This window comes from Chanodichthys erythropterus, chromosome 9 (assembly GCF_024489055.1).
Source record: "Chanodichthys erythropterus isolate Z2021 chromosome 9, ASM2448905v1, whole genome shotgun sequence".
NCBI lineage: Eukaryota > Metazoa > Chordata > Actinopteri > Cypriniformes > Xenocyprididae > Chanodichthys > Chanodichthys erythropterus.
Genome location: NC_090229.1, coordinates 14019044 through 14043944, shown reverse-complemented (window position 1 = coordinate 14043944; position 24901 = coordinate 14019044). Strand labels below are relative to the sequence as shown.

At 37.2% G+C, this 24901-nt stretch overlaps 1 protein-coding gene across 2 annotated transcripts in view; it reads left to right on the top strand.

Moving 5' to 3' along the window:
* The window catches only part of sema6bb (sema domain, transmembrane domain (TM), and cytoplasmic domain, (semaphorin) 6Bb), a 143550-nt gene that overhangs the window by 93345 nt on the left and 25304 nt on the right, over positions 1-24901 (top strand). For both annotated transcript variants that reach the window (XM_067394677.1, XM_067394676.1), the window contains 8 exons: positions 1786-1874; positions 3089-3306; positions 12241-12372; positions 12477-12626; positions 13273-13452; positions 15668-15808; positions 19462-19539; positions 20764-20822. In XM_067394677.1, coding sequence (XP_067250778.1) covers positions 1786-1874; positions 3089-3306; positions 12241-12372; positions 12477-12626; positions 13273-13452; positions 15668-15808; positions 19462-19539; positions 20764-20822 — 1047 coding nt within the window. The remainder of the gene's footprint in view (positions 1-1785; positions 1875-3088; positions 3307-12240; positions 12373-12476; positions 12627-13272; positions 13453-15667; positions 15809-19461; positions 19540-20763; positions 20823-24901) is intronic.

Here is a 24901-nt window from a genome sequence, read left to right as displayed (position 1 = left end):
TTTTGTCCATTCAAAAATAAAATGCAAAAGAGAACTCAAATCTGTCTGAGAAGCGGCTCTCTGTGAACACACCCAAAACACTCACACAGAAAGCCACTTCTCAGACAGATTTGGGTTCTCTTTTGCATCTGATCATGTTTGAATGGACAAAAACACAAAATCATGACAAAATGCTCCTTTTTTGTAAGTATCCTTGGTCTAAAATGATTGTAAAGAGAGAAAATCGTATGCGTGTCTGATCTGCGTCAGATCTTAAAGTGACAGCAAACTAATATACATGCTACAATCTGTGTCGTTAATGTTAATCAAAGAAAAACAAAAAGAGATAATCACTAGGTGCTCTTGTCTGAATAACTTTTGCAGGTTTAATAAGGATTAATCTATATTTTATTTATACAGTGAGGACTATGCAGTTATTTTACATTTGATTACTTTATTCAATTGATGTAGTATTTCTTGCCTAAGCTGTTATATATATTGTATGCATTTAAAGGGATAGTTCAACCAAAAATGAAAATTTGATGTTTATCTGCTTACCCCCAGGGCATCCAAGATGTATGTGACTTTGTTTCTTCAGTAGAACACAAATGATGATTTTTAACTCCAACCGTTGCTGTCTGTCAGTCAAATAATGCGAGTGGATGGGAACTTCTACTATAAGAGTAAATAAAACTTGCAAAGACAAGTCCAAATTAAACCCTGCGGCTCGTGACGACACATTGATGTCTTAAGACACAAAAAGATCGTTTTTTGCGGTAAACCGAACAGTATTTATATAATTTTTTACCTCTAATACACCACTATGTCCAACTGTGTTCATCACTCGATTCGTGAGGTCTGATCGCGCTCTGACAATGACAGTGATGTCTAGCACTCATTGAAGTATAAGCGCGAGACATTACTGCCGTTACAATTATATAAATACTGTTCGGTTTCTCGCACAAACCGATCGTTTCGTGTCTTAGGACATCAATGTGTCGTCATGAGCCGCAGGGTTTAATTTGGATTTGTCTAAGCAAGTTTTATTTACTCTTATAAAAGAAGTTCCCATTGACCCACATTATACGGCTGACAGACGGCAGCGGTTGGAGTTAAAGATCATCATTTGTGTTCTACTGAAGAAACAAAGTCACCTACATTTTGGATGCTCTGGGGGTAAGCAGATAAACATCACATTTTGTTTATCTGAGATAAACTAGGGATAGATAAACTATCCCTTTAATTCATTTAATAATGTAAAGTAGCAATGCAAAACAGATCAGTGAAAAATTAAATTCATATATATGAAAAAAAACATTTCTCTTGCCTCATCCTCCATCTTGGATTTATTTTTCACTGAGATTGTCACAATGAATTCTGGGGTTGACATCTCACTAGGTTTTGGAGTGGAGCATTAGTGTCAGGGTCGATAAGGCTTTTTAAGGATCCACATTTGAGTCAGCAGCCAACCTGATGTCAAACTCCACCCCCTCTTCCCATCTTCCTTTGCTCCTATGGTCTGTTGCCTGATGTGATCTCTCACTGATGCAGCAGAAAGCACATCTGTGTCCTGACTCAAACTCCCTCCTGCTGTCCTGGGTCACTTCCTGTCCCAAAACACCCTCACTTTCCTACTTTTGGTTTGTGTGTCCGTTGACGAGCTAATGACCCTATTGGAAAGCAGCCTGTAGTTCAACACTTTAGTTCAGTCAAATCAGCCATTTTGAAAATCATGTGATCTGAGAGAGCAGTAAAGTGTCCTAAACAAGGAGTACTAATGGTTTGGTGCTGGTCGGTCTGTTTCAGAGCCATACTTTGTGAATGCTGTGGAATGGGGGCCACATGTCTACTTCTTTTTTAGAGAGATGGCCATGGAGTTCAACTACCTGGAGAAGGTGAGAGGATAGTAGAGCACAAGTCCAATATTCCCCAATATTCTCACATGTGTTTCTTCTAGGGTTTCATAAGACATCTAAACAGTGCCAGTCAGCACTCAGAAGGCAGATATTTCAATTCACTCTTAAAATTAAAAGTTCTTTTTTGGTGTTTATGGTTCTATGAAAAGCCTTTAACATACATTTTTCATTTTTCAACAAGGTTATTTATAGTGGAAAAGGTTCCTTAGGTTTTTAAAATCCAAGGGCATGGATTTGGGCTATGATATTCACATTAATTTTATATCTCTGTACTCTTATTGCATGTCAGCTGATGTCTTATTTGTGTCTATTTCGTTATCTCATAAGGAATTTTTGTTTAGTTCCTCTTGCAGTTACATGACTCTAGTGATCATTGATCATGGTTTCAATTCCCAGGGAAATGATAAAATGTATAGCTTGAATGCAATGTAAGTTAGTCTGAATGAAACTTCTGCCAAAAGTATGAAAATAAATATAATTCCTGGGCTACAAAAGAGAAAATAGGAGTAAAACCTTCCTGTGGGATCAGTAGAGAAAGATCCAGGGAAAAAATGGTGGGAGTAATCTGAAATTGAGTTACCGTATGTCCAGTCTGGCAATATTATTCAAATGTCAATACTAACTACTGTATTTCCAGTCAGACTGCCATATGACCTTTTCCCTGTTATTGTGCTGAATGTTTAATTTAATAATCATGCCCTATAAAGCTGTTTTGAGTGTAATTTAGGCACACAGAATTTTTTTGTTGTTGTTGTATTTCAGGGCAACTGAAATACCATCCGTAATATCATTTACTGAAAACTGAGAAAAACACATCGACAGATTAACAAGGGTTCCTTTTATGTGAGAATTAGCAATGCAAGACTTCTGCAAGAACAGAATTGTGCTTGCGCAAGCGTTTCATACTGCTGGACCTCGAGGAGAACAAAAACCCACTGTACTTTAGATTCAGCTCTTCTGTAATCACTTGCCGAACCCATTTTAGGAAATGCTGACATTTTCATGAATGAATTTATATTAGCTTACCCATTTTACACAGACTAGCTACTCTCCAAAATCTGCTTAAAATCCACAAGGATTAAGAGATTTGAGGCTTTTTGGAAAGGATATACAGTACTGTTCGATGTGTGTATTATCAAATGCTTAAAATTCCTAATTATTATGTAAGTTAATTTCATTTTCTGTGACTTTAGGTGGTTGTGTCTCGTGTTGCACGAGTGTGCAAAACCGATCAGGGCGGTTCGCAGCGCGTCCTCGAAAAACAGTGGACGTCATTCCTCAAAGCTCGGTTGAACTGCTCAATCCCGGGAGACTCACACTTCTACTTCAACCTCCTGCATTCCACCAGTCCCATCATCCGCATGCACGGCAGGGATATCATCCTCGCTGTCTTCTCCACACCCTCCAACAGGTGGGTCGCAGCCGTTACGTGCAAGCACTGACGAAACCATTTCTCGGCAGCAGTCAAGAAACGAGAAAAGAACCACCCACGATGCATATTGCACACAAAAATGGCAAAGACTGGCTGAAATCACTAGCTTCTCTCTGATTGGCCGGCTTCCAGTTTCCAGGAGTCAGGGTGCACTGGTTTTTATCACTCTGCTACTGAGAAAAGTTGTGTTTGCAAGTATCTAGGCTTCTACAATGAGCTTTTCTGTAAAAGAACTCGCCTCAGGATTTGCCAAAGTTTGCTAGGAATCAGTCTTTGAAAGATTTTGTTGGAAACTCTTAATAGCATAATATGTAAACAAGATATAAAAGCATTCCTACACTACCGTTCACAAGTTTGGGGTCAGTTAGATTTTTTAACAAAACAAAAAAAAAAGATATTAATATTTTTATTCCATAAGGACGAATTAAATATATCATTAAGTGATCGTAATTAAATTTTCATTGTTACAAAAAAAAAAAAAAATGTTTTAAGTAAATGCAGTTCTTTTGAACTTTCTATTCATCAAAGAATTCTGAAAAAAAAAAATTATCACTGTTCCACAAAAATATTAAACTGTTTTTAACAATGACTATGAGAAATGTTACTTAAGCACCAAATGAGCATATTAGAATGATCATGTGACACTTAAAAACAAAAGCAACAACAACTGTTACATATTGAATAGAATATGTGACCTCTTTCTGATGAAGTGGGCAGCACTTGGATGGAATATGCTGCAATGTAGACCTTTACACTGAAAGTGTGGCTAAACAAGACTAAGAAGCACCCGATCCAACCAGATTGTGAATCTCGAGAGATAAACTCCCAAATATAGTGCATTAGCAACCTCATTGATAGACAGTTGAGCTGGAAATATCACAGGCTGGTGGCAACAGCGGAGCACTGGGAAACGGGTACAATCGCTCTGGGTTTAGGTCGTCCTGTGGGATTATGGGTGAAAAACCACTGAATATAGAACACTGGTGCGACACTGCAGGGAATATTATTGCAAGTTTTAATGGCATGTAGAGAGGCGCTGTGAGAGAACGGGAGGGGGAGAGATGGAGATTGATGTATGAATGAGGAATGGTATTGACGTTGGGAGATGTACACATGCTGACAGGCTGTCACCAAGATGTCACACTTAGAGAGGAAAGCAACAACAAAACATATATTTTTGGGATCAGGGAGCAAGCGCATGTTTTGACAGAGTTTGCTGGAAATAATTACAGGAAAGAATGTGAGAACACAAAAAGGAGAGAGGGCTGTCAAGAGGATGGGAGTGAGGATGCTGAAAGAGTCATTACTATGAGAGGAAATGAAGAGAAGAGAAAATTGAGAGAAAATGGTTCATGTATGCACGTTCCTACCCGTGTGTGTGATCACGTTCTGAGAGTGACTTCTTAAAGGGACAGTTCACCCCCAAAAAATCTTTAAAAAAACCAAACAAAAGTCTCTAATGCTTATCAAGGCTGCATTTATTTGATTAGTAAATGCAATAAAAACAGTAATATTTTGACACATTATTTAAATTTGAAAGTTTTTTTTACTTTTTAATATATTTTAAAAGGTAATTTTGTCCTGTGATGGCAAGGCTGAATTTTCAGCATCCACATGATCCTTTAGAAAGCATTTCTTACTATCAATGTTGAAAACAGTTGTGCTGCTTAGTATTTTTGTACAAGCTGTGATACATGTTTTTAAGGATTATTTGATTATAATAGAAGTTTTCAAAATGGATATACTTTGCAACAGATGTCTTTATTTTCGCTTTTGATCAAATGAATGCATCCTTGCTGATAAAAGTATTAATTTCTTTCAAAAACAAAATCACACTGACCCCAAACTTTTGAAAATGAAGACTAAATTAATAAAAAATTCTCAATAAATTTAAAATAAAATGTTTAAAAAATAATTTTAAATGCTACAAGTTAATTTAGTCATCACCGTATTATATTGTACAGTACATTCATAACAGTTTTATTAAATCATGAATGTTTTTAAATATTTAGCTACTTTGAGTGAGCATTAGATGACCGCAAAGGTCATCTAAATGTAAAATAATGTTTACAAAGATTTTTTATTATTATTATTTGAAAGTAAATAATGACTTAGACAAACTTCAGATTCTATATCAGTTTAAAATTCATTTAATATCTCGGTGAACAATGTCTTCAGTGTGTGTATGAGCATGCATCATTGGTAATATTTTTTATGAGACCTGTGAGTGTGTGCGACAAATGAAGAGCAACAGAGCACCCTCTGAATGATGGAGGAAGGGCAGGACTCCCAGCATGCAAATGTGTATTTATGTCAGTGCAGGGGACAAACCTCAGCAAATGCCAACTCTAATAACATCTCAGTTGGCTAATGACTGCTCTGGGGGGGGGCTGAGATGGGAAGATAAAAAATATGAAGGATGAGTACATGTGTACGGGGAGGATACACAAGGACGAATGAATGAGGCGGTCAATAATAGCCCACGTCTTCCCCCACCTCTCCTTCACAAGAGTTAAAACCGGTTTTATCAACTGGCTCTTATATGTCAGTGTTCCTCTCTTCCCCTCTTATCCCGAGGACACGGATCCCCGAAGGGCTCAGTAAGAGATAGAGCACTGAGGTGCAGTGGCAGGGAGCGTCCAGCTGTATAAGCATTCCCGTCTGCAGCTGCAGTCCTCAATAAACGGCGCAGGGGGCTTCGCTAGCCTGCCGGGAGGATGTGTGGTCTGTTAAGGAGCTCTCAGACAAATTGCCAGGACCGGTTAGTGTGTGGCAGACGCAGCAGCGGGGGAGGACTATGGGAATGAGAGGAGGGCATGTTGGGATGTGGTTGAGATGGGTATAAGTGTTATGGGAAGGAGGATAATAAAGTGCAGATTGTCTAAAAAGCAGTGACTCATGCTGAATGAAGAGTGGTTACAGGACTATTCTGTGGATTTTGAACATTTTGCTGATTTCTCATAAATGCTCATTATTTATACATAAGCAGATTTAAATTCTAAATCATACTTTAAATATTAATGCACAGTTTTTCCAAATAAGGCAAGCCATGCGTCACTATTACTATTGCTCGTACTGTACTTGGAAGGGATTTGATTGAATAACCCTAATTTGTAATGCTTTATAGGATGAGTAGATTGTTCCTTCATAAATGATATACTGTAGTCTTTTACTTTTCTTTCTGTTCTGATTTTCATATACACTACCGTTTGAGGTTGTAAGATTTTATGTTTTTGAAAGAAGATCGTTATGCTCACCAAGGCTGCATTTATTTGATCAAAATACAGTAAAAACGGTAATACTGTGAAATATTATTAAAATTTAAATGAACTGTTCGTAAATTTCATTTTCAGCAGCCATTACTTCAGTCTTCAGTTTCACATGATCATTCAGAAATCAATATGCTGATTTAGTATGCTGATTTGATGCTCAAGAAACCTTTTTTAGTATGTTGAAATTAATGTTGAAAACTGTTGTGCTGCTTAATATTCCTTAATATTCCATTTTCCAGGATTCTTTGAATAGAAAATTCAAAAATAGAATTTTCTATATATATTATAAATTACTTTGTCACTTTTGATCAATTTAAAGCATCCTTGCATAATAAAAGGGTAACACTTTACAATAAGGTTCATTTGTAATGTATTAACTAACATGAACTAACCATGAGCAATAGATTTGTTACTGTATTTGTTAATCTTCAGTAACATTAGTTAATAAAAATACAGCTGTTCATAGTTTGTTCATATTAGTTCAGTCCATTAACTGTTAACAAATACAACTCTTGATTTTAATAAGGTATTAGTAAATGTTGAAATTAACATTAATAAAGATTAATAAATGCTGTAGAAGTGCATTATTAATTCATGTAAACTAATGTAGTTAACTAATGTTAACTAATGAACCTTATCATAAAGTGTTACCAATAAAAGTAATAACTTCTTTCAAAAAAAAAAAAACTTACTGACTCCAAACTTTTGAAGAGCAGTATACTTTTTTGCTTCAAATCAAAATTTGTGGGGTGATTGGTTTGGTTCATGGCTTATGATTCTTTATTGAAGAGTGTTTTTAAATTCATGGGAAAATACTTCCAGAAACCAAGACTGGAAAAATGAGTCGTCATTTCTTCCCATTATACTTTGCTTTATAAAGCATTAATACATATATAGTTTTCTCTCTCTTTTTTTGCCCTTTGTCACTTTTTTATGCTCGTGGACTATAGTAGATGACATGAAATCATGGAAAGAAAAGGGGGGATCTTGCCTCACCCACATGAGCCCCACAGTTCATGGAGTTAAAGCATGTGCTAGGGTGTTGAGGATGATTTCCAGGGCTTGCTGGGTGGTTGTTAGGAGTTCTAGGTGGTTGTTGATGAGTTCAAAATAAAACTCAGCTTACCTCCAAGTATCCAAGCTATTCTGATCCCTAGACATGGCTTGGGTCATTCCTTGAAAGTACATTAGTGTTCAAATAAGATGTTTCTTTGGTGAATCAAATTTGTTCCAATAAAACTTTAAAGAACCTTTTATGCATATTAAGTATTTCCAGAATAGCCTCCCTTCATAAGACCAGGTGTACTCTCACAGAAACAGAGCAGGCAGGAGAGAGGTGTTTGCATCTCATTTGAGCTCCTGATGCTTTGAGGTGTGAGGCCAAGGCTCCAAGCAGAGCAGGTGAGATGGAGTGAGATTGTTGTAAATGAGAGGCTGCAGGTGAGATCGTCCTCTCAGTGGATCATGATGGATGCAGGAGGAGGATGCTGAGTTCAGATTGAAGGGGGAAATGAAAGAAGGCCTGAATCTGCTGGAGAGGCACACGCTCAGGTTCGATGCAGCTGAGGGACATTTAAAGAGAGAGTGGAGACAGAGAGGGCTCATAAAGATGAAGAGGAAAAGCAGGAATGAGCAATGGAGAAGGGTTTGACAGAGCTCCAAGACGAGATGTACAGAAAGAGACACAGAGGAACTTTTCTGTTTAAACTGGCAGACAATACAGTAATTCAATCAGATTTCTCTCACTGACCATTGTATTATATTTACAGTACAAATTTGTTTAAAGTGATAGTTCACTCAAAAATAATAATTCTGTCATCATTTCAAAAAGAAAACAGGATTTTCTCTGCTCCTTTCCTAGCCAACGCTACAAAAAATCCTATTCTTGATTAGTTTTTTTGTTGTTGTTGTTTTATTTTCCAGTTCAAATATCTGAAAATAAAGATAAATATACTTTAAGAAACACTCCATAAAATATTAAGACTAGTTTTGAGAGATTTTATCTTTATTATGAGTGAAATTTTAACTGCACTGGCAATTTATTCTTAAATATAAAAATGAGTGAAAATTCTTCTGGTGCAGAAAAGACAAAATCCGAATCTCTAAAAACAAGTCTTAATTAGCTTGTTTTGAGGATTTTTAAAAAAAAAAAAAAATTAATTTTTTTTTTTTAAATACTGGGAAACCAGTCAAAAAAACATCAATTAAAATCATTAAGTCATTTTTATTGTAGTCAAACCTGTTAAAATGTGTCATTTAGAAATCTTCATAATGTTGATGTCATAATGAGGAGCTATTCAGTATTCAGGTAAGCCACTTTATTTGATTATTTACTTTAAAGTTTTAAAGATACAGTAGTGGAATTGGGGGTTTTGTGGGTGGTAAATGGTCTTGTAAACCTGAACTATTCGTAAAATGCAGCGTAACTCCGTTAAGAGTTTAGCACAAAATTGTTTTAGAAAATATATTTTTGTGGGTGTATATAAATGTGTAAGGAATGTTATAAGAAACAAAAGTGCATAATTTATGAGATTCTGTTTTAAAAAGAAAAAGCCGTGTTCTGCCACTGCTGCAAGTTGTTCACCTGTCAGGCCTTTTGGAGGGCCTGCAGTGTGTCAGAATGATGACATTGATGATCAGGCTGATATAAGCCTAATGAGGTCTTGTCAGAAAACTGCCTGAATACTGAAGCTGAACAGTTTAAACACTTTCAGCGCTGTCAATCAGTAGGTCATTCTCAGCTGCTGTCTGACCTATGCTTTCACATACACACATACAAACCCACTGCAAACCAGTGGACATGTGGCAGATGTGTCCCACAATGCTATTGGAGACAGCTGTTTATCCTTGCTTCTGCCCTTGAGCTTTACAGACTCTCACATTAATTCCCTTCCAAACTCGGCAAGCCATACTCAAGCACGCTTTACACTGACCACAAAGCCCAGATCAGCATGGGTGTCCCTCCGTCCAGACCTGAACCTGCTATCCATCATTTGTTGGAGCCCATAGAATCCTGGGTGACAAACGTACTGTGTGCAGTCTGTTTTCAAAGCAAAAGCATTCTGCGAATGAGTTTTAGCACCAAGAAGATTGTGAGCGCTATAGAGCTCAAGAGAGTCGTGGAGAGGGAGTGAACGACTCACCTGTGTCAAGGATGCATGAGAATACAGCTGTGGCTTATACTTATAAAGTATGTCAGTGCCAGGAAATCTGAGGAGGAAGTAGAGAAAGAGAGAGTGAGTGGGCGTAAACGAGAACTGAACTGACTCACCCTGTATGACTCTCAGTTCTCTCTTAAGAAAGTCTTTAAGTGCTGAAAGCTGTCACTTCACCAGAGACAAATCACTTCAGGACAGTTTAGAGAACGAAGCTGAGTGTTGCAGTAGGAGGAGAGAGATAAATGCAATCACTATTGTGTTTCCATTCATGTATTTGTATGCACATTTTGAGATATTGCATAAAATTGCTGTACAGAGAAACTGAGATGTGTAAGATTTACAAAAAAAAAAAAAAGCATTAAAAACAAACAGTTCTGCTCATGTGTTTACATACTGCTTGCAGAATATGCAAGATATTAATAAGACATTAACAAAATAAGAGGGATCATAAAAATTGCATGTTGTTTTTTTTTTTTTGGTATTGTCCTAAATAAGCTGTTTCACATAACAGATGTTTACATGCAGTTCACTCTCTTAAAAATAAAAGTTGTTTGAACCAAGAGCTGTTAAGAAGTTACAACACTCCCATAGGAATTGAGAAAGTGCGGAAGGAACGTGTCGTGGAGCAACCAATAGTTCCAGCATTGAATCCCATTAATTTCAGTGTTTCTCAAGCACAGTCGCTGGTAAGTTGAAATTACTGATTTTTTTTTTTTTTTTTTTTGACATTTTAACAGAGCTCTCAGGAATCTTGCCAGTAGCAGTATTTAATGTAGCTCTCTTTAATTAATGTTTATCGTTAGATAATAGACTATAATTGTAGTCAGATAACATGAGCAACACTTCAGTAGCTACCACAACCAGATGCTAGTTGACATTTTTAACAGTTTTTAGTCTTTCTGCAGACTTTCTCTCCCTGTAGGAGGTTGAATGAGTTTCTATGAAGACTGCCCTTTCAAAGAATAACTTATCTAGTGCGTCACTGGATATATTGTATAATAAAGAGTTCCGCGAATGCAATTGGTTGCTTTGTTTTATTTAACGCTGTTTTAAACTTCTGTCTTGCTTTAAATTCAGCATTTAACAGTATTTAACGGGTGGGGGATAAAGAAAAAGAAAGACTAGGTCTAATTGTAGTTATTAAGTAATCAATTTAAACTATTTGCAAATAATATATTATTGTAAAATATGCACACATTTACTCTTATTCGTATGTCTAAAATGCAAAAATCTTTCTTGTTATGTCACATTCAGTTTTCTCTCAATTCAAAACAGTGAAATTAGGAATTTCTGCAAATATAGTGAAACTGCTGTCTTAAACACATTCAGAGAGATTGACAGCGTGGAGTTGTTTGGAACTATTGAGAGCTCATGAATCACGTGACTGCATGGTGTGGAGATCAAAGCATGCTGCAACTCTGTTTTTCAACGGCTCTGTTTGAACCTATCCATTGTGCTAAAGGTTCTTTATAGTGGGAAAAAAGTTCTTTAAATTGGTCTTCACACTAAGAAAAAATGTTTTCATTTAAGAACTATTCAATGAAAGTTTCTTTGGAGAACCCAAAATGGTTGTGAAAACCGATTTTGAATGTATTTTTAAGAGTGAAAAAAATAAAGTTACTTAATTTACACAAATGAACCAGTGAAATCGTAATGCTCTGTGTTGTTTCCGGGATGATCCACGACTGTTTTTATGTTTTATAATAGTTGTTCACAAATCCTCAGCAGTTAAATTGCATCTTTTGAAGATGCAAGAATCTTCTGCATATTTGAACCCTTTTCAACAGTGACTGTATGATTTTGAGATCCATTTTTTCATACTCAGGACAGTTTAGGGACTCATAGTGTTTCAGTCCCTGCTTGACACATTATATATGACTATTATTACATATAGATTATTAAGTTTCTTCTTATTTTTGTTTTCATTAATATACATAAGCTGGTTTGTTTTTACCTTTGCTGTTTAGTTTGTGTTGATTGCATTATTTTAATGTCCTCTGTTTTACCCTAATGTTGTTTTGTCTTTGTGTGTATGACCCTGTGCACCATCTATATATGAGTATTGGTCATGGTCCGTATTGGTCATGAGGAATTCTGATTCATCATGTGGCTTTCTATTGAGCCAGTTTTGTATTATTGTTGCAGAAACCTAAGTATTTTTCTCACTGTTGCATTTGTGTATTGCTACGTTCTTGAATAGATCTTCAGTGGGAGGAAAAGGTCAGTGAGTGGAAGAGCTTGCAGTCACCCAAGGTTTCCTGTGACAGCTCTGGAATATATTCTCTGCTCTATTTACCTTGAAATGACTGTCCAACTACCCACTGTACAGATCTATTCAAGAGTGTCAACTGTGTTTTCGACATGTTTGTGATAAATGAAATCCATTTGGTGTTGCAAACCTCCTCCAGCACAGAACAGTATAATGGAAACAGAACAGATCTGAGGGTATCACGTAATATGAACATTGTGCCGTGTTTTTGCAGTATTCCTGGCTCTGCAGTGTGTGCTTTCGACATGGAGCAGCTGGCCGGAGTGTTTGATGGAAGATTTAAAGAGCAGAAATCGCCCGAGTCGATATGGACACCCGTTCCAGATGAGGTTGTGCCCAAACCGAGGTACTGAATGAAATGACATTTACAACTCTAGAGTGTTTTATGTCTTCAAATGCCAACCTGCAGAGAGAAAGTTTATAATAATGCAATGTTTGTGAATTTCTCAGGCCGGGTGGTTGTGCCATACAAGGCTCGAAGTTCAACTCCTCCAACTCTTTCCCCGATGATATGCTAACTTTTGTCAAGACCCATCCGCTGATGGATGAAGCCATCCCATCGCTCGGTCAGAGACCATGGATTGTTAGAACCATGGTCAGGTGAGGACAACTTTCTCTCAGGATTCTTAGACCAGGTTGTCTACCAAGTCATACCAGGAACATGGTATCTGGTTTGTCATTGGTCTGAAGTGGACCAGCTCTAGATGAGCTATCAGGTCGAACTCAGCCATCTGGTAGTCCATCAACCACCAAGACTATCTTGGGCTAGCAAATGAACAACTTCAACCTTCAGAAACTGATTTACAAAAGAACAAGCAAAAGAACACATAATGAGCATTAAATTTAGCTGCTAATGTCTTCCAGTCATGCTTTTCTTTTCTAAGATCCACGCTGAACATCCGACCAGCCTATAACGTCTGCTAGCATTAGTATCTGTCCAATCTCAGTCTTCAGATAATGGGGTTCCAGCAGCTGGAGTTTCTCAGCATCCCACACGGCACAACAAGATTATGGTGACAAGTTGTTTGTGTCATTTTAAACACTCAAAGAGATGAGTCTTATTTTAGAAAGCTGAATCATCCTAGTAGGCCGGTTTGGTTTCCTCAAGATATGTCAGTTTGTCAATGCAAATTGCTTTTCGGATTTGTGCATTTTGTACTTTTGGCAGCAGGTTTTGGTTTACAATTTAATGCCTCTCTTCCACCCGGTCTCATTCAAGAATTAAGTTGTCTTCTGTTGCTTTCAGATACCAGCTCAACAAAATGGTGGTGGACACAAACGCCGGTCCCTATGGCAACCAGACAGTCCTTTTCCTGGGTTCCAGCCGAGGGACCATTCTCAAATTCCTCGTTACCCCTAACAGGGATAACACTGTGACGAATAACAACGTGTTCCTCGAGGAACTGGAAGGCTACAACCCAGACAGGTAGAGGTTAATGTTGAAACGCACCCTTTGGTGATTGTATAATGGTGGAAAATCACAAGTCATGGCATGCAAACAGATGGGGCGTTAGCTGGTCATTATTTCTTGCTGAAGGTGGTGAGTTTGCGAGCAACACTCATTTTCCATGGATATAGTGCTAATTGCATCTTCTTCCAGACAGACTAAACGCTGTTTAATTTTTCTTCTCACATTCACACACTCTATACCACTTATTTAAAAAATCGAGAAACTTTTTACACTCTAAAGCGAAAACATGTGCTGTAAAGCAGGTGAACCTACCTGCAGGGTGTTAATCTCCAAACACAGAATTAGATAAACAAAACAAACACACTTGATAAAACATGAATCAGCATGAATCACTAAAAATTTCCATGTGATTTATCAGAGAAGGAGTGTGTGAGAGTGGTGGCTTTGACAGTGCTAGCTTTGTCTAGTGCAGCGGGAAGCCGACTAATCAGATGAGTGTAGATGGAGTAATCAGATCAGGCTCTGATCATGCTGGCCTTGCATAACCTCTGCCATCTCTCATCACACGGCAGTAAAGAGGTAAATTGTTTGACACGCGCAGGGTCAGGGAGGCCGCGACCGATGGAAACTGCTCAAAAATGCCTTTGTCATCTTCCATATCGATCATGACACTGTAGCGAAACAAACAATGACACAATTAGGATGGCAGGCTTGAGTTTTAAATGATGTCAATCTCTTTTTATAAACACTTTTTATCTTGCTGTCTTTGTATCTTCTATGTAAGTTTGGCTTTTGTCTAATAGTCTGTTTTTTTTTTTTCGCTTGTTTTCTGTGATCTAACTATAGCAGTGGTTCATTTTCATCTCTTACATCTTCTGTTTCGCTCTCCTACTCACATGTGTCAAGAGAGCCAGCTTTTTCTTCTTAAATCAGTTTAAACTTGCCAGTGGCACCTCTTTATCTCACCCTCTTTCTGTTCTCTTCCTGTCTCTCTCTTTCATTACTTGTTTTGGCTGCCTAAAAAAGGAGCTGTATGACTGCAATGATTCATTCATTCATGTATTTTTTTTTTTTCTCTCTCAGAACACATTTTTCAACTAGGGCTGTCAATTAAATGTGTTAATTTAGTGAGATTAATTATTAAAAGAAAGTGAATAATTATTAAAATAAAACTAATTAATACAAATAATGGTTATTTTATACATGCATGCATACATATATACATACATACATACATATTATTTATATATATATATATATATATATATATATATATATAATATGCACATTCATATTAATATATGTGATTAATCAGAATAATTTATTGCCATGTAATGTAATTACTTTGATTCATTTTTAATTGTTGAGTTTTCTAGTCTGTACATCCTTTTGCTTCTCAAGTACATTTATCTGTTTTTACAGCTTTTTTACAGCAGTTTTTACAGACATTTTTTAATACTGATTAGAAAAAATATTTTTTGAAATGAGCTTGATCTCCTTTCTCATGGCCTTTGGTAAATGTGGCTCATTACTCAGATCTGTTGCATCAAGTACTAATGATTTCTCCGCTGCTTTTGAGGCCATTACCGTAAACGTTTCTATAACCATATGTATGTGTGCATATGTATACAAACAAATGTGCTTTCTAGCCAGCATGGCAGGTGCAAGAACGATACTCTAAGTGGTAAGTGCCAATTAAGTGTAAAGCACAGAGGAGTGGGTGGCTGCCAGGCTCCCAGATATCAATCTGATTAGTTACTGAGGCCATGCACAAAGTGACAACACATTAATATGATATCACATTAATACGACACGCGTTTTCTGTTTGAAGCCCTTTACGCCTCATCCTGTTTTTCATTCAGAGGGTGAAAGTTAGTGTTGGTTCATTAGAGACATATAACAAGCTGGTATCTTAATGGATAGGTGGCCTTGGTGGATGGAAATTTTTCATGATCTTTAAAAATATTAGTTTCAAGATGACAAGCGAACTTGAGCTCAATGTCTAATGTGTTAAAAGGATAGCATATGGGGTGTGTGTGTGTATATATATATATATGTATAGAGTTAAGATAAACATTATCAGATTGTGTTAGGCTCGACTGTTTAGACAATATTGAGGTCGTTCTCTATCACACTTTGTTTGAGTGTGTTCTCTGTGTAAATTGTGTTTGACTTTCTCCCTGCACTCTTTTAATTTGTTGCAAATTGATTTGGACCGTGTGTGTTCCAGGTGTGGGATGGACTCTCCTCAGGCCAGGCAGCTGCTCTCTCTCACGCTGGACCGCATCAGTCACAGCCTCCTACTGGCTTTCCCCTCTTGCGTGATCAAAGTGCCTGTAGCACGCTGCCAGCTATATTCCCGCTGCATGAAGTAAGTGACTGACACACACACACGTTTATTTAGCACTCTTAATGAAAACATACTATATAGTCTCTTATAATAATAAATGCATCTCTACCACAGTGAAACATGGAGGTGTGTGTGTGTATATTTTATATATATATGCATTTATTATATATATATATATATATAATATATAATGGGTCATTGACGAATAAGGTTTTAAGAAATGTGAAAAAAAAAAAACATAATGGAGATATAATTCATTTTGAAGTTTTATTAAGTATTAACAATGAGATTATGTGGTTTTTATAATCAATTAACACTGCTTTTGACAATTTTTACAATATGGACAAAACTTACCGAATTACACTTTTGGTTATACCAAATGACGATATTTTCAAACAATGTTAACAGGCTGATATCTAGCTAGCTAGCAAAAGGATAATCAAACATTTTATATTTAGTACAAGTTTTTAAAATATGACAACATTTTCCATGTTTTATAGCGGTTGCACCGAAAGACTTGATGTTTCGGGACATGCGTATGAGCAGCTGAAAACATGAATTTTTCAAATAGTTAAAAGAGAGCTTGTTACTTTGCTTCCTGACAGTGTGGTCCTTTGCAGGTATCTGAATGATGTCACATCCTGTCACATGATACTGACCGCATGACTCAATCCAAAATGGTCCCTTTATATTGGTTACTCCGGATGACATCAGTGAAATTAATTTTTTCAAACATTCTTTCTCATTACAAAGCAATGACTTCTACACATAATTTTAATGCCATTTTGCACTATGTTAATAATGTTATAAAATCATGCTAGAATAAAAAATATATACATTTATTACATTTTTAGATATTTTAATCACAAATGAAATGGCTGTATTGGCCTTTGGACGGTTAACCCAAATGACCTTTTGACACTTCAAAATCTTTAAAATACCTTTAAAAACTTTTGAATTCAATAAAAGAGATCTAGTTGTACTACCTTACGTACTTTGGATGTCATATATTTGTTTTTTATTATTATTAAGGCCTTAGGACAAAAAAATGACCCATCACGTCATTGACCCATATATATATATATATATATATATATATATATATATATATATATATATATATATATATATATATATATATATATATATATATATATATATATATATATATATATATACGCATGCTCGTTTGCTGGATTAAAACGCTTGCAATGTCCACAGAATTATTGCAAAGCGCCATGAGATGAGTACCTTGCAAAATGCAATGCATTGTTTCAGCCAAAGAATTGCGAGCATTTTGACGCTCAGAAGGTTGAAAATCACCTCAGTGTGTGACCACCCCAAAATAACTTGGATGAGATGTGCAATTGTAAGAACTTCAGTTTCATCTGGCACTTGCAAGACCAGTATGGAGGATCTGTTTGGAGATTGAACGTGCAATTTCTAACAAAATATCAATACCAAACACACCACACATGCAACAAAGGCTTTCTTTAATCCCATTGAAAACCTTTGGGAAATTCTAAACCTGAATCAAAGCTAATGAATGAATCTCAGCTTTGGGAAAAATGTAAGAAAGCTTGGCAAGATATTACACCCAACAAATGCGCAAAGCTTGTTCCTAGAGAATGGCTGCTGTGATCAAAAACAAAGGAGAACCAATAAAATATAAATAACTAATTATATTGTAGACAACATGTGCTTTATTTCATATGAGCTTTTTGTATTTATATGCATTTTTGCATAGTAAAATAACATCAATATTCTGTGATGTAGTTTGCCTTTTTTGTTGTTGATGTTGATTTTTATTGTCATTTAAATATCTTTTTTTTAAGTTTATTATCAAGTTTATTGTTGTTTTCTTCCTAATATGACACACTCCTCATATTTTGATTGTTTAATCAATAAGGGTCAGCTCCAAATGAGGACATCCCAAAATTTCTCCAAAGGGAGGTTTTGTCATGTTTATCTGACTTCCATGGACAAACCCACACATACATACATTTACCTATAGCAATATAACTGGGAACCTCCCACTGACTCATTGATGCTGTTGTTAAATTAAACTATTTAAGCTAATCCAGAACTTAAACTGACCCCTAAAATACAACTTTAAAGGGGTGGTTCAATGTGATTTCACTTTTTTAATTTAAGTTAGTGTGTAATGTTGCTGCTTGAGCATAAACAGTATCTGCAAAGTTACAGCGCTGAAAGGTCAATGCAAACGGAGATATTGTCTTTTAAAGTTATGGCAGTTTATTGCCTACAAAAACGCCCGGTTTGGACTACAACGAGCTTCTTCCCGGGTTAGTTACATCATAAACCCTTGTAATTAACATAAACACTGCCCCCAGGAACACGCAACAAAGTGGGCGAGGCCATGTGGTGCAGTATAATGGAAGCGGAACAGTTGTGTACACCGGACGCGAGCGGCGCAACACGCCAAAAGATAATAGAACCCATTATAATCTGTGATATTTCCTACACTGGATGCAATGCTGAAGAAAGCTTCCAGAATCTACACAAGTTCAATGCTGGATTTGCACAAAGCTAGGCTTTTACTGAAAGATGAAGCAGTTCCCACTTTAAAAACAGAAGCTGCTGTTTATTGGCTTCAAACTGTAAGCATGTTTTATTGTTTGTACATGTCTTTTAAACGTAATGTTATAGTTCTGTTGCTATTTTTAATGTATCAAGGACATATACAAAGAGCAACTCCTTTTTGCTAGCTAGTTAGCTATAGTTCTAGTGCAACAAACACCAACAAACGTCTATGTTCATAGACAAACAGTTCTTCATGCTATAAATTAAACGCTACCTTTACAAAAATGCGACTACTCAGTCATGTATTCGGCTACAGTAAAGCTTTAATCAGGATAAAACTGTATATTGAAAGCTAACCAACAGCAGTGACAGCATATATAAACACTTTGACACAAATACAAAATGAAATACCATTCATAAACATCCTTTAAAAGAGGTTCTGCTTTACCCTCTTCATCTGGGTCTGATTCAGCTCAATTTGATACACCAATATAGGCGCTATTATTTACATTTCCTCTGAAGCGCAAACTACGAATGGTAAGGGGTGTGGCGTTTCTGGACACTTCAGCGAATCATGATACACTGGGCCAGCTACCAACCTGCCAACCAATCTGAGCACACTGCGTATTTCGGAGGGAGTGGCTTCATAGAAGCAGGAAGTCAAACGAGCCGTTCATATGACAGTGGAAACAGAGGTGTAGAATAAAGCTAAAATATATGAAAAATACAGCGTTTTCAAAAAAACGACGCATTAAGACATGTTAAACCCAAAACACAATCAAGCCTAGAAAAAAACCACTGAACCACCCCTTTAACATGAATAGTGACATCATTTAGTCCCTGAACCATTTGTCCTTTTAAGTACAATCTTAGCAATTGTTTAAAGCTTTTAGCTCTAGAATAGTTTTGTGTTTCTGTGATCACTGGTCAGGGACAGGCACAAACCCGTGCTCTGTGTCTGTGCCCATGGGCCATCGGTGCAGCCCAGTGAGGCGCACTAACACATGTCACACATCTAATGTGTGCACTGAACCAGGTGGATCATACTTGGATGAAATCCAGCGGAATGAAACTATATACTGTCTGGTGCTGTAGGGGTATCATTCATGCTTGTTTCTGTTCTTTCACAGGAACTGTATCGCCTCACGGGATCCCTACTGCGGCTGGACCAGAGGAAGCACCTGCTCTTTCCTCCGTGCAGGTACCAGGTGAGTTTCAACAATGTACCAAATAACATAACCTCTTTTTACACACAACAAGACTACCATCTTTAGATAAAGCATCTAAAAAAATACTACTTGTTGTGCTCTGTTTAAATACACTTGTGAAAGCATATCCGTCCTCAGAGAGAGTTTTATTGAGTTTTGTGTGCAAATACAGGTTGTCTGCCGGTATGCTGAGATCAAAACTTGCAGACCGTTTTACCTCAGCGCCGTTATGCAATTACAGCTCTCTGGCAGGATCTAATTTGATTTACCAAGGACGGTCAACCTGTGGATCGATTCTGTCTCGCATAATGCTGAAAAATTCTCACCAATTGAATTTCACAGCGGAAAAACGATACAGAAGTAGTTCTAATTACTGCCGCTTGCTAATATACACAAACGGAGGATATGCAAAACAAGTTCTGTCGGCTGTTTATCAGTCTTTATGCGCTTCTCAATTTCTACAGTACGGCTAATGTTCATCCTCAGGAGAGCGGCAGGAAGGAATCTGTGTGCTCATTTAAATTCTCGGGGTGGTTCACCGCTATAGTATTAAAAAACCCAGCCATCTTCTCTCAGAGGAGTTCTAGAGATTACAGCTCTGCGCCTCCAGTTTGTAGTAACATTATATTTTATAGACATTTCACAGAAAGTGTTTAACCATGGTGGTGTAAGCGTATCTTCTGAAAAACTAAGACCCTGGCAGTAAAAGACCCCTGGCTGCCTTGTTGTCCTGAGCTTTAACTAATTGCCAACGGTAGTGGAAAGAGGCTGGTCCCCTGGTGCACGCTTCTGCTGTGCGTAGCCTTCGGCCTTTCCTCTGTTTGACTTATGCGGTTGGAAGGAAGCCATTCGTGAGTCGACTGCAGTCATTTTTCTTCATTAATGTGGCTTTAAGGTAACACAGAACATATCTAATAGAGCGCTGTGATGCCTCTGTGTGTACAAGACTTGATCACGAGCACAGATTGAGTTTCTGCACACATCCTGCACAAGCTTTTAATTTGCAATATTACTTATTATCAAAGCCAAAAGGAGCAAAGGACCAGAATAACAAGACATTTTAAAACTACCCTTCAAGACAGCTTAAAAAATAGTGTTGTTCTTTTACAGAAAAGAAAAGAGAGAGAAAATACACAGGCATTACTGTAATTCAGACGGTGCAGTTTTATGGCCTGTTTATGTGGTTTGCTGATGAATGTTTCTACTACTGTTCTTTCACCACAGGCTTCCCTTCGAGCAAGACGTCGAGCACGGAAACACTTCTCACTTGGGCGACTGTGACGGTAAGTGTACATTTTTATTACAACAATAAAACTCTTCATGCTGTGACCTCCAGTTGGCTCCTCTCGTCCCATCAGACCTGCAGCCGCCGTCGTTTTCCGCACCGTTTTGAGCTTCTGTTCTGCTGCGAGAGCCTCGGTTCGGGTGCGTGGTGATCACAACTCGCGCTTTCTATTTATAGTTCGCCTTTCATCTCCGATTATGTTCGTCGTGGAACAGTGTCGAGTTCTGGGTGAACCTCTCTTGGTGGGGTTCATCGCAACAAATCAATCGTACGGTCTGAAATATTCAGTCGCTGTAGAATCCCTTTGATCTCACCGCTGATTCTGCTCAGGCATTGGTGCACGTTAATCTTTGGTCCACCACAGGAGACCTCGCTCATCTGCTGCGAGCCACAAACACTCGGATGTATAAATATTGCATAATGATCATGTCTGCCTGGCTGGATTTTAATCTGCTCATCAGGAGCTTTTGAAGTTTTCCAGGCCCTGTTTCAGTTGTGGTGCACAAGCCAGAAAGTAATGGGGTGGTGGGGCCAACTGCTGTATTTGCTAATGTGTTTCCCTAATGGAGAAGATCAGTAAGTCAGGAAAAAAAATAGTTGCTCTGTCAGAGCAGCATGAATAATGTGGTGTAAGAGAGCTTTATTTTGTTTTTTGATATTCTTACAAAACTTCCCTTTTTAAAAAACTAGAATGTTTGTTCTGTTTCAAATCCATGCAAGGTCAAAAAACACTTTTGTTTTCTCATAAAATACATTTAAAACTCAATCACAAACGCGACTGGAGCAGGATGTTTCTCAGTGGTAAGTGTCAACTTAGTTTGTGGTATGTTATAAGATGTGATTCCAGCGTCATTGTAACAGGTTGTGATTCAGAGGAGCATGCTGGTCCAAATAAACTGGGTACTGATCCAAGTTTCATTTTGCGAATCCCGCCTTGACCTCCCTGAGATTTGAGTAGCAGTCATCAGTAAAATGATGGTAACACAACAAAAGATTGGGAATGTACTGCTGTGGTATCGTTGAAAAAATGAATTTTAACCACTGATTCAAAGCAGCTTCATCAGTGTCTTCTCGATATGATGTTAACCACACAACAAGCTAGAGTGTTTGAGGGAGGGTCAAATATCCTGCATATATATAAAAAGGCTGCATATATCCTTTGCATTGAAGGCAATCCCAGAATGCATTGCAATGAGAGAGAATGTTAAATTAATTAAAATGAATTCATGCATTAGGTACCATGAACTAACCTAACAAACAACTTTTTTTTTTTTTTTTTTTTTTCAAACAGGATTCATATATCTAGATTAATGTTAAGTTATATACCCCTGGTTTCACAGACACAGTAATGTTTTTTTTTTTTAGTAAACATTTATAAAAGCTACTTAAATTCCCTAATTGAACTAAGGCCTAATCCTGGTGTAGGCTAAACCCTATCTGTGAAACCAGGCCATAGTATAATATCTATAACTATTCATATTTGTATTATATATTTATATTATATATAATATATAATAAATTCCTAATAAACTATTGTTCATTGTTAATGTTCATCATACATTCATTAAACATAATACATTATTTATTTAACGTTAATTTAACTTGAAATGTTTATGTAGGAATTAAAATTAATACATGCTGTAAAAGTATTTTTGTATTGTTCATGATATTAGGTTCATTCATGATGTGAAATTTTGACTTTGTTTTTCTTATTTTGCTGCTGTGCAGAATTGCTACTGCCTTATTTTCTAGTAAAATGTCTAGAAGTAAGATAAATTTACTTAAGCAGCAACACTGCATTAAATATTAAGGCATGTTTTCTGTGATTGTATCTTTAATGCATGTGTCTTATTGTGGTGGCAGATTTTTTTCTCCTCTTCTACAGTATAAACAGTATAAACAAGTGAAAAAATTGCCAGTGCAGTAAGACAAAATACACTTACACATTATTCAAACATTTTTTTATATTTTTGATATATTTTTACTAGTGGGTGCAGGACACTACAGTTCATTTATGTAAGTGAGGTTAGCAAAATAAACTGTGACATATTATACCCAAAAATTCTTCATACAGTGGACTACCAGTAAAATTGATTAAAAAAAACAACAATTTGGAACCAAAAATTATTCAGACACTTTGACCTGACCATGTTTTGCTTAAAGGTGCCTTAGAACCAGATTTTACAAGATGTAATATAAGTCTAAGGTGTCCCCTGAATGTCTCTGTGTAGTTTCAGCTAAAAATACCCCATAGATTTTTTTTAATTAATTTTTTTAACTGCCTATTTTGGGGCATCATTAACTATGCACCGATTCAGGCTGCAGCCCCTTTAAAGGGGATTTATAAAGAATGAAGATGTGTTTATGCATTATACAGACTGCAAGTGTTTAAAAATGAAAATAGCGACGGCTCTTGTCTCCGTGAATACAGTAAGAAACGATGGTAACTTTAACCACATTTAACAGTACATTAGCAACATGCTAACGAAACATTTAGAAAGACAATTCACAAATATCACTAAAAATATCATGTAATCATGGATCATGTCAGTTATTATTGCTCCATCTGCAATTTTTCGCTATTCTCGCTTGCTTACCTAGTTATCTAGTCTGATTCAGCTGTGCACAAATCCAGACATTAATACTGCCTGCCCTTGTCTAATGCCTTGAACATGGGCTGGCATATGCAAATATTGGGGGCGTACATATTAATGATCCCGACTGTTACATAACAGTTGGTGTTATGTTGAGATTCGCCTGTTTTTGGGAGGTCTTTTAAACAAATGAGATTTACACAAGGAGGAAACAATGGTGTTTGAGACTCACAAGTCATTTCCATGTACTGAACACTTGTTATTCAACTATGCCAAGGTAAATTCAATTTTTGATTCTAGGGCACCTTTAAGTGTTATCTGACATAATTAAGATAATTTTTTTTCTGACACAGTTGAACTCCTATATATCTTGTCATCTTTTATTACCATTTTTTTAAACTCTAGTGAATAAACTGTATTAATAAATGAAATGTTCACGGTGTCTGAATTTTTTTTGGTTTGACTTCATAAATGTTCAAAACATTTATGAAAATAATCTACAAAAACAAGTCTTAATATCTTATGTAGTGTTGCTTCTAGAGTAAATTTTTCTTGAATATTATATTTATATATGCCAGCACTAATTGACAGAAACCTGTTACGATCAGCATGTAAATTCACTCTGGTTTAAGCTGGTCTGAAAGGCGGGGTGTCTCTCTAGTCTAGTGTCTCTCTAGTGACTCTTAGACTGGGGGCTTGCATGGACAGCATCTCATTCTTCATCTATAATAAGTCGTGTGTAAATAAGTGTTTGCCTGCAAGGCTTTGATCAGCAGACCATGCATCACATCCATCACGCTCCTCGAGTGTGCTTCTCCTGGGCCTGCAGTGCAGAGAGACACAGGCCAGGGGTTGAGAAGTGGGCAGTTTAGAGGATGTAGCACTGCATCCATCACGGTTTGTAGCTGGTGACTGGCTTTCATCTCCTGCTGGGAGGGTTACAGACTGGAGATTTGGGGGGCAGCCTCAGTGATTGAGATCAACCCGATGAAACTGAACTTCATATGACCCCAGATGTCCAATTGCATGTCCGAGAGGGCGTAGACGGCTGATGTCAACAGCTTCTGCTTAACAACAGAAAAGTGGTCAGTGGAAGTGGAGGCAGAGGAGAAGAATTGATTTTCATCTCATCTCTCGAACTCGGTCTGGGCTGAATGATTACGAAGGGTGGGATCCATAAACCGATGAGGCAGACGAAGATGCAGAGCACAAAATGGTAGAGAGATGAAGTAAAGCAAGTATAGATGGAGTGCTGGTGATGGTTGTCAGACAACTGGAGCCCGTGACTGAGGGTAGGTGTCTGGGGTGGGGTTGGGTGCTCAGACAAGGCCTTGAGTGATGTAGAGAGCAAGCTCTGATGTCTCCTGTGTCACAGAACCGTCACTGCTGCAGTTCCCAAAGGCTTGCGCTGATATAAAACTCTGACATGCTCCCTTTGCCTTCTGCATGGCAGAAGCGATTTCTCATTCCCTTACTCTTTCTT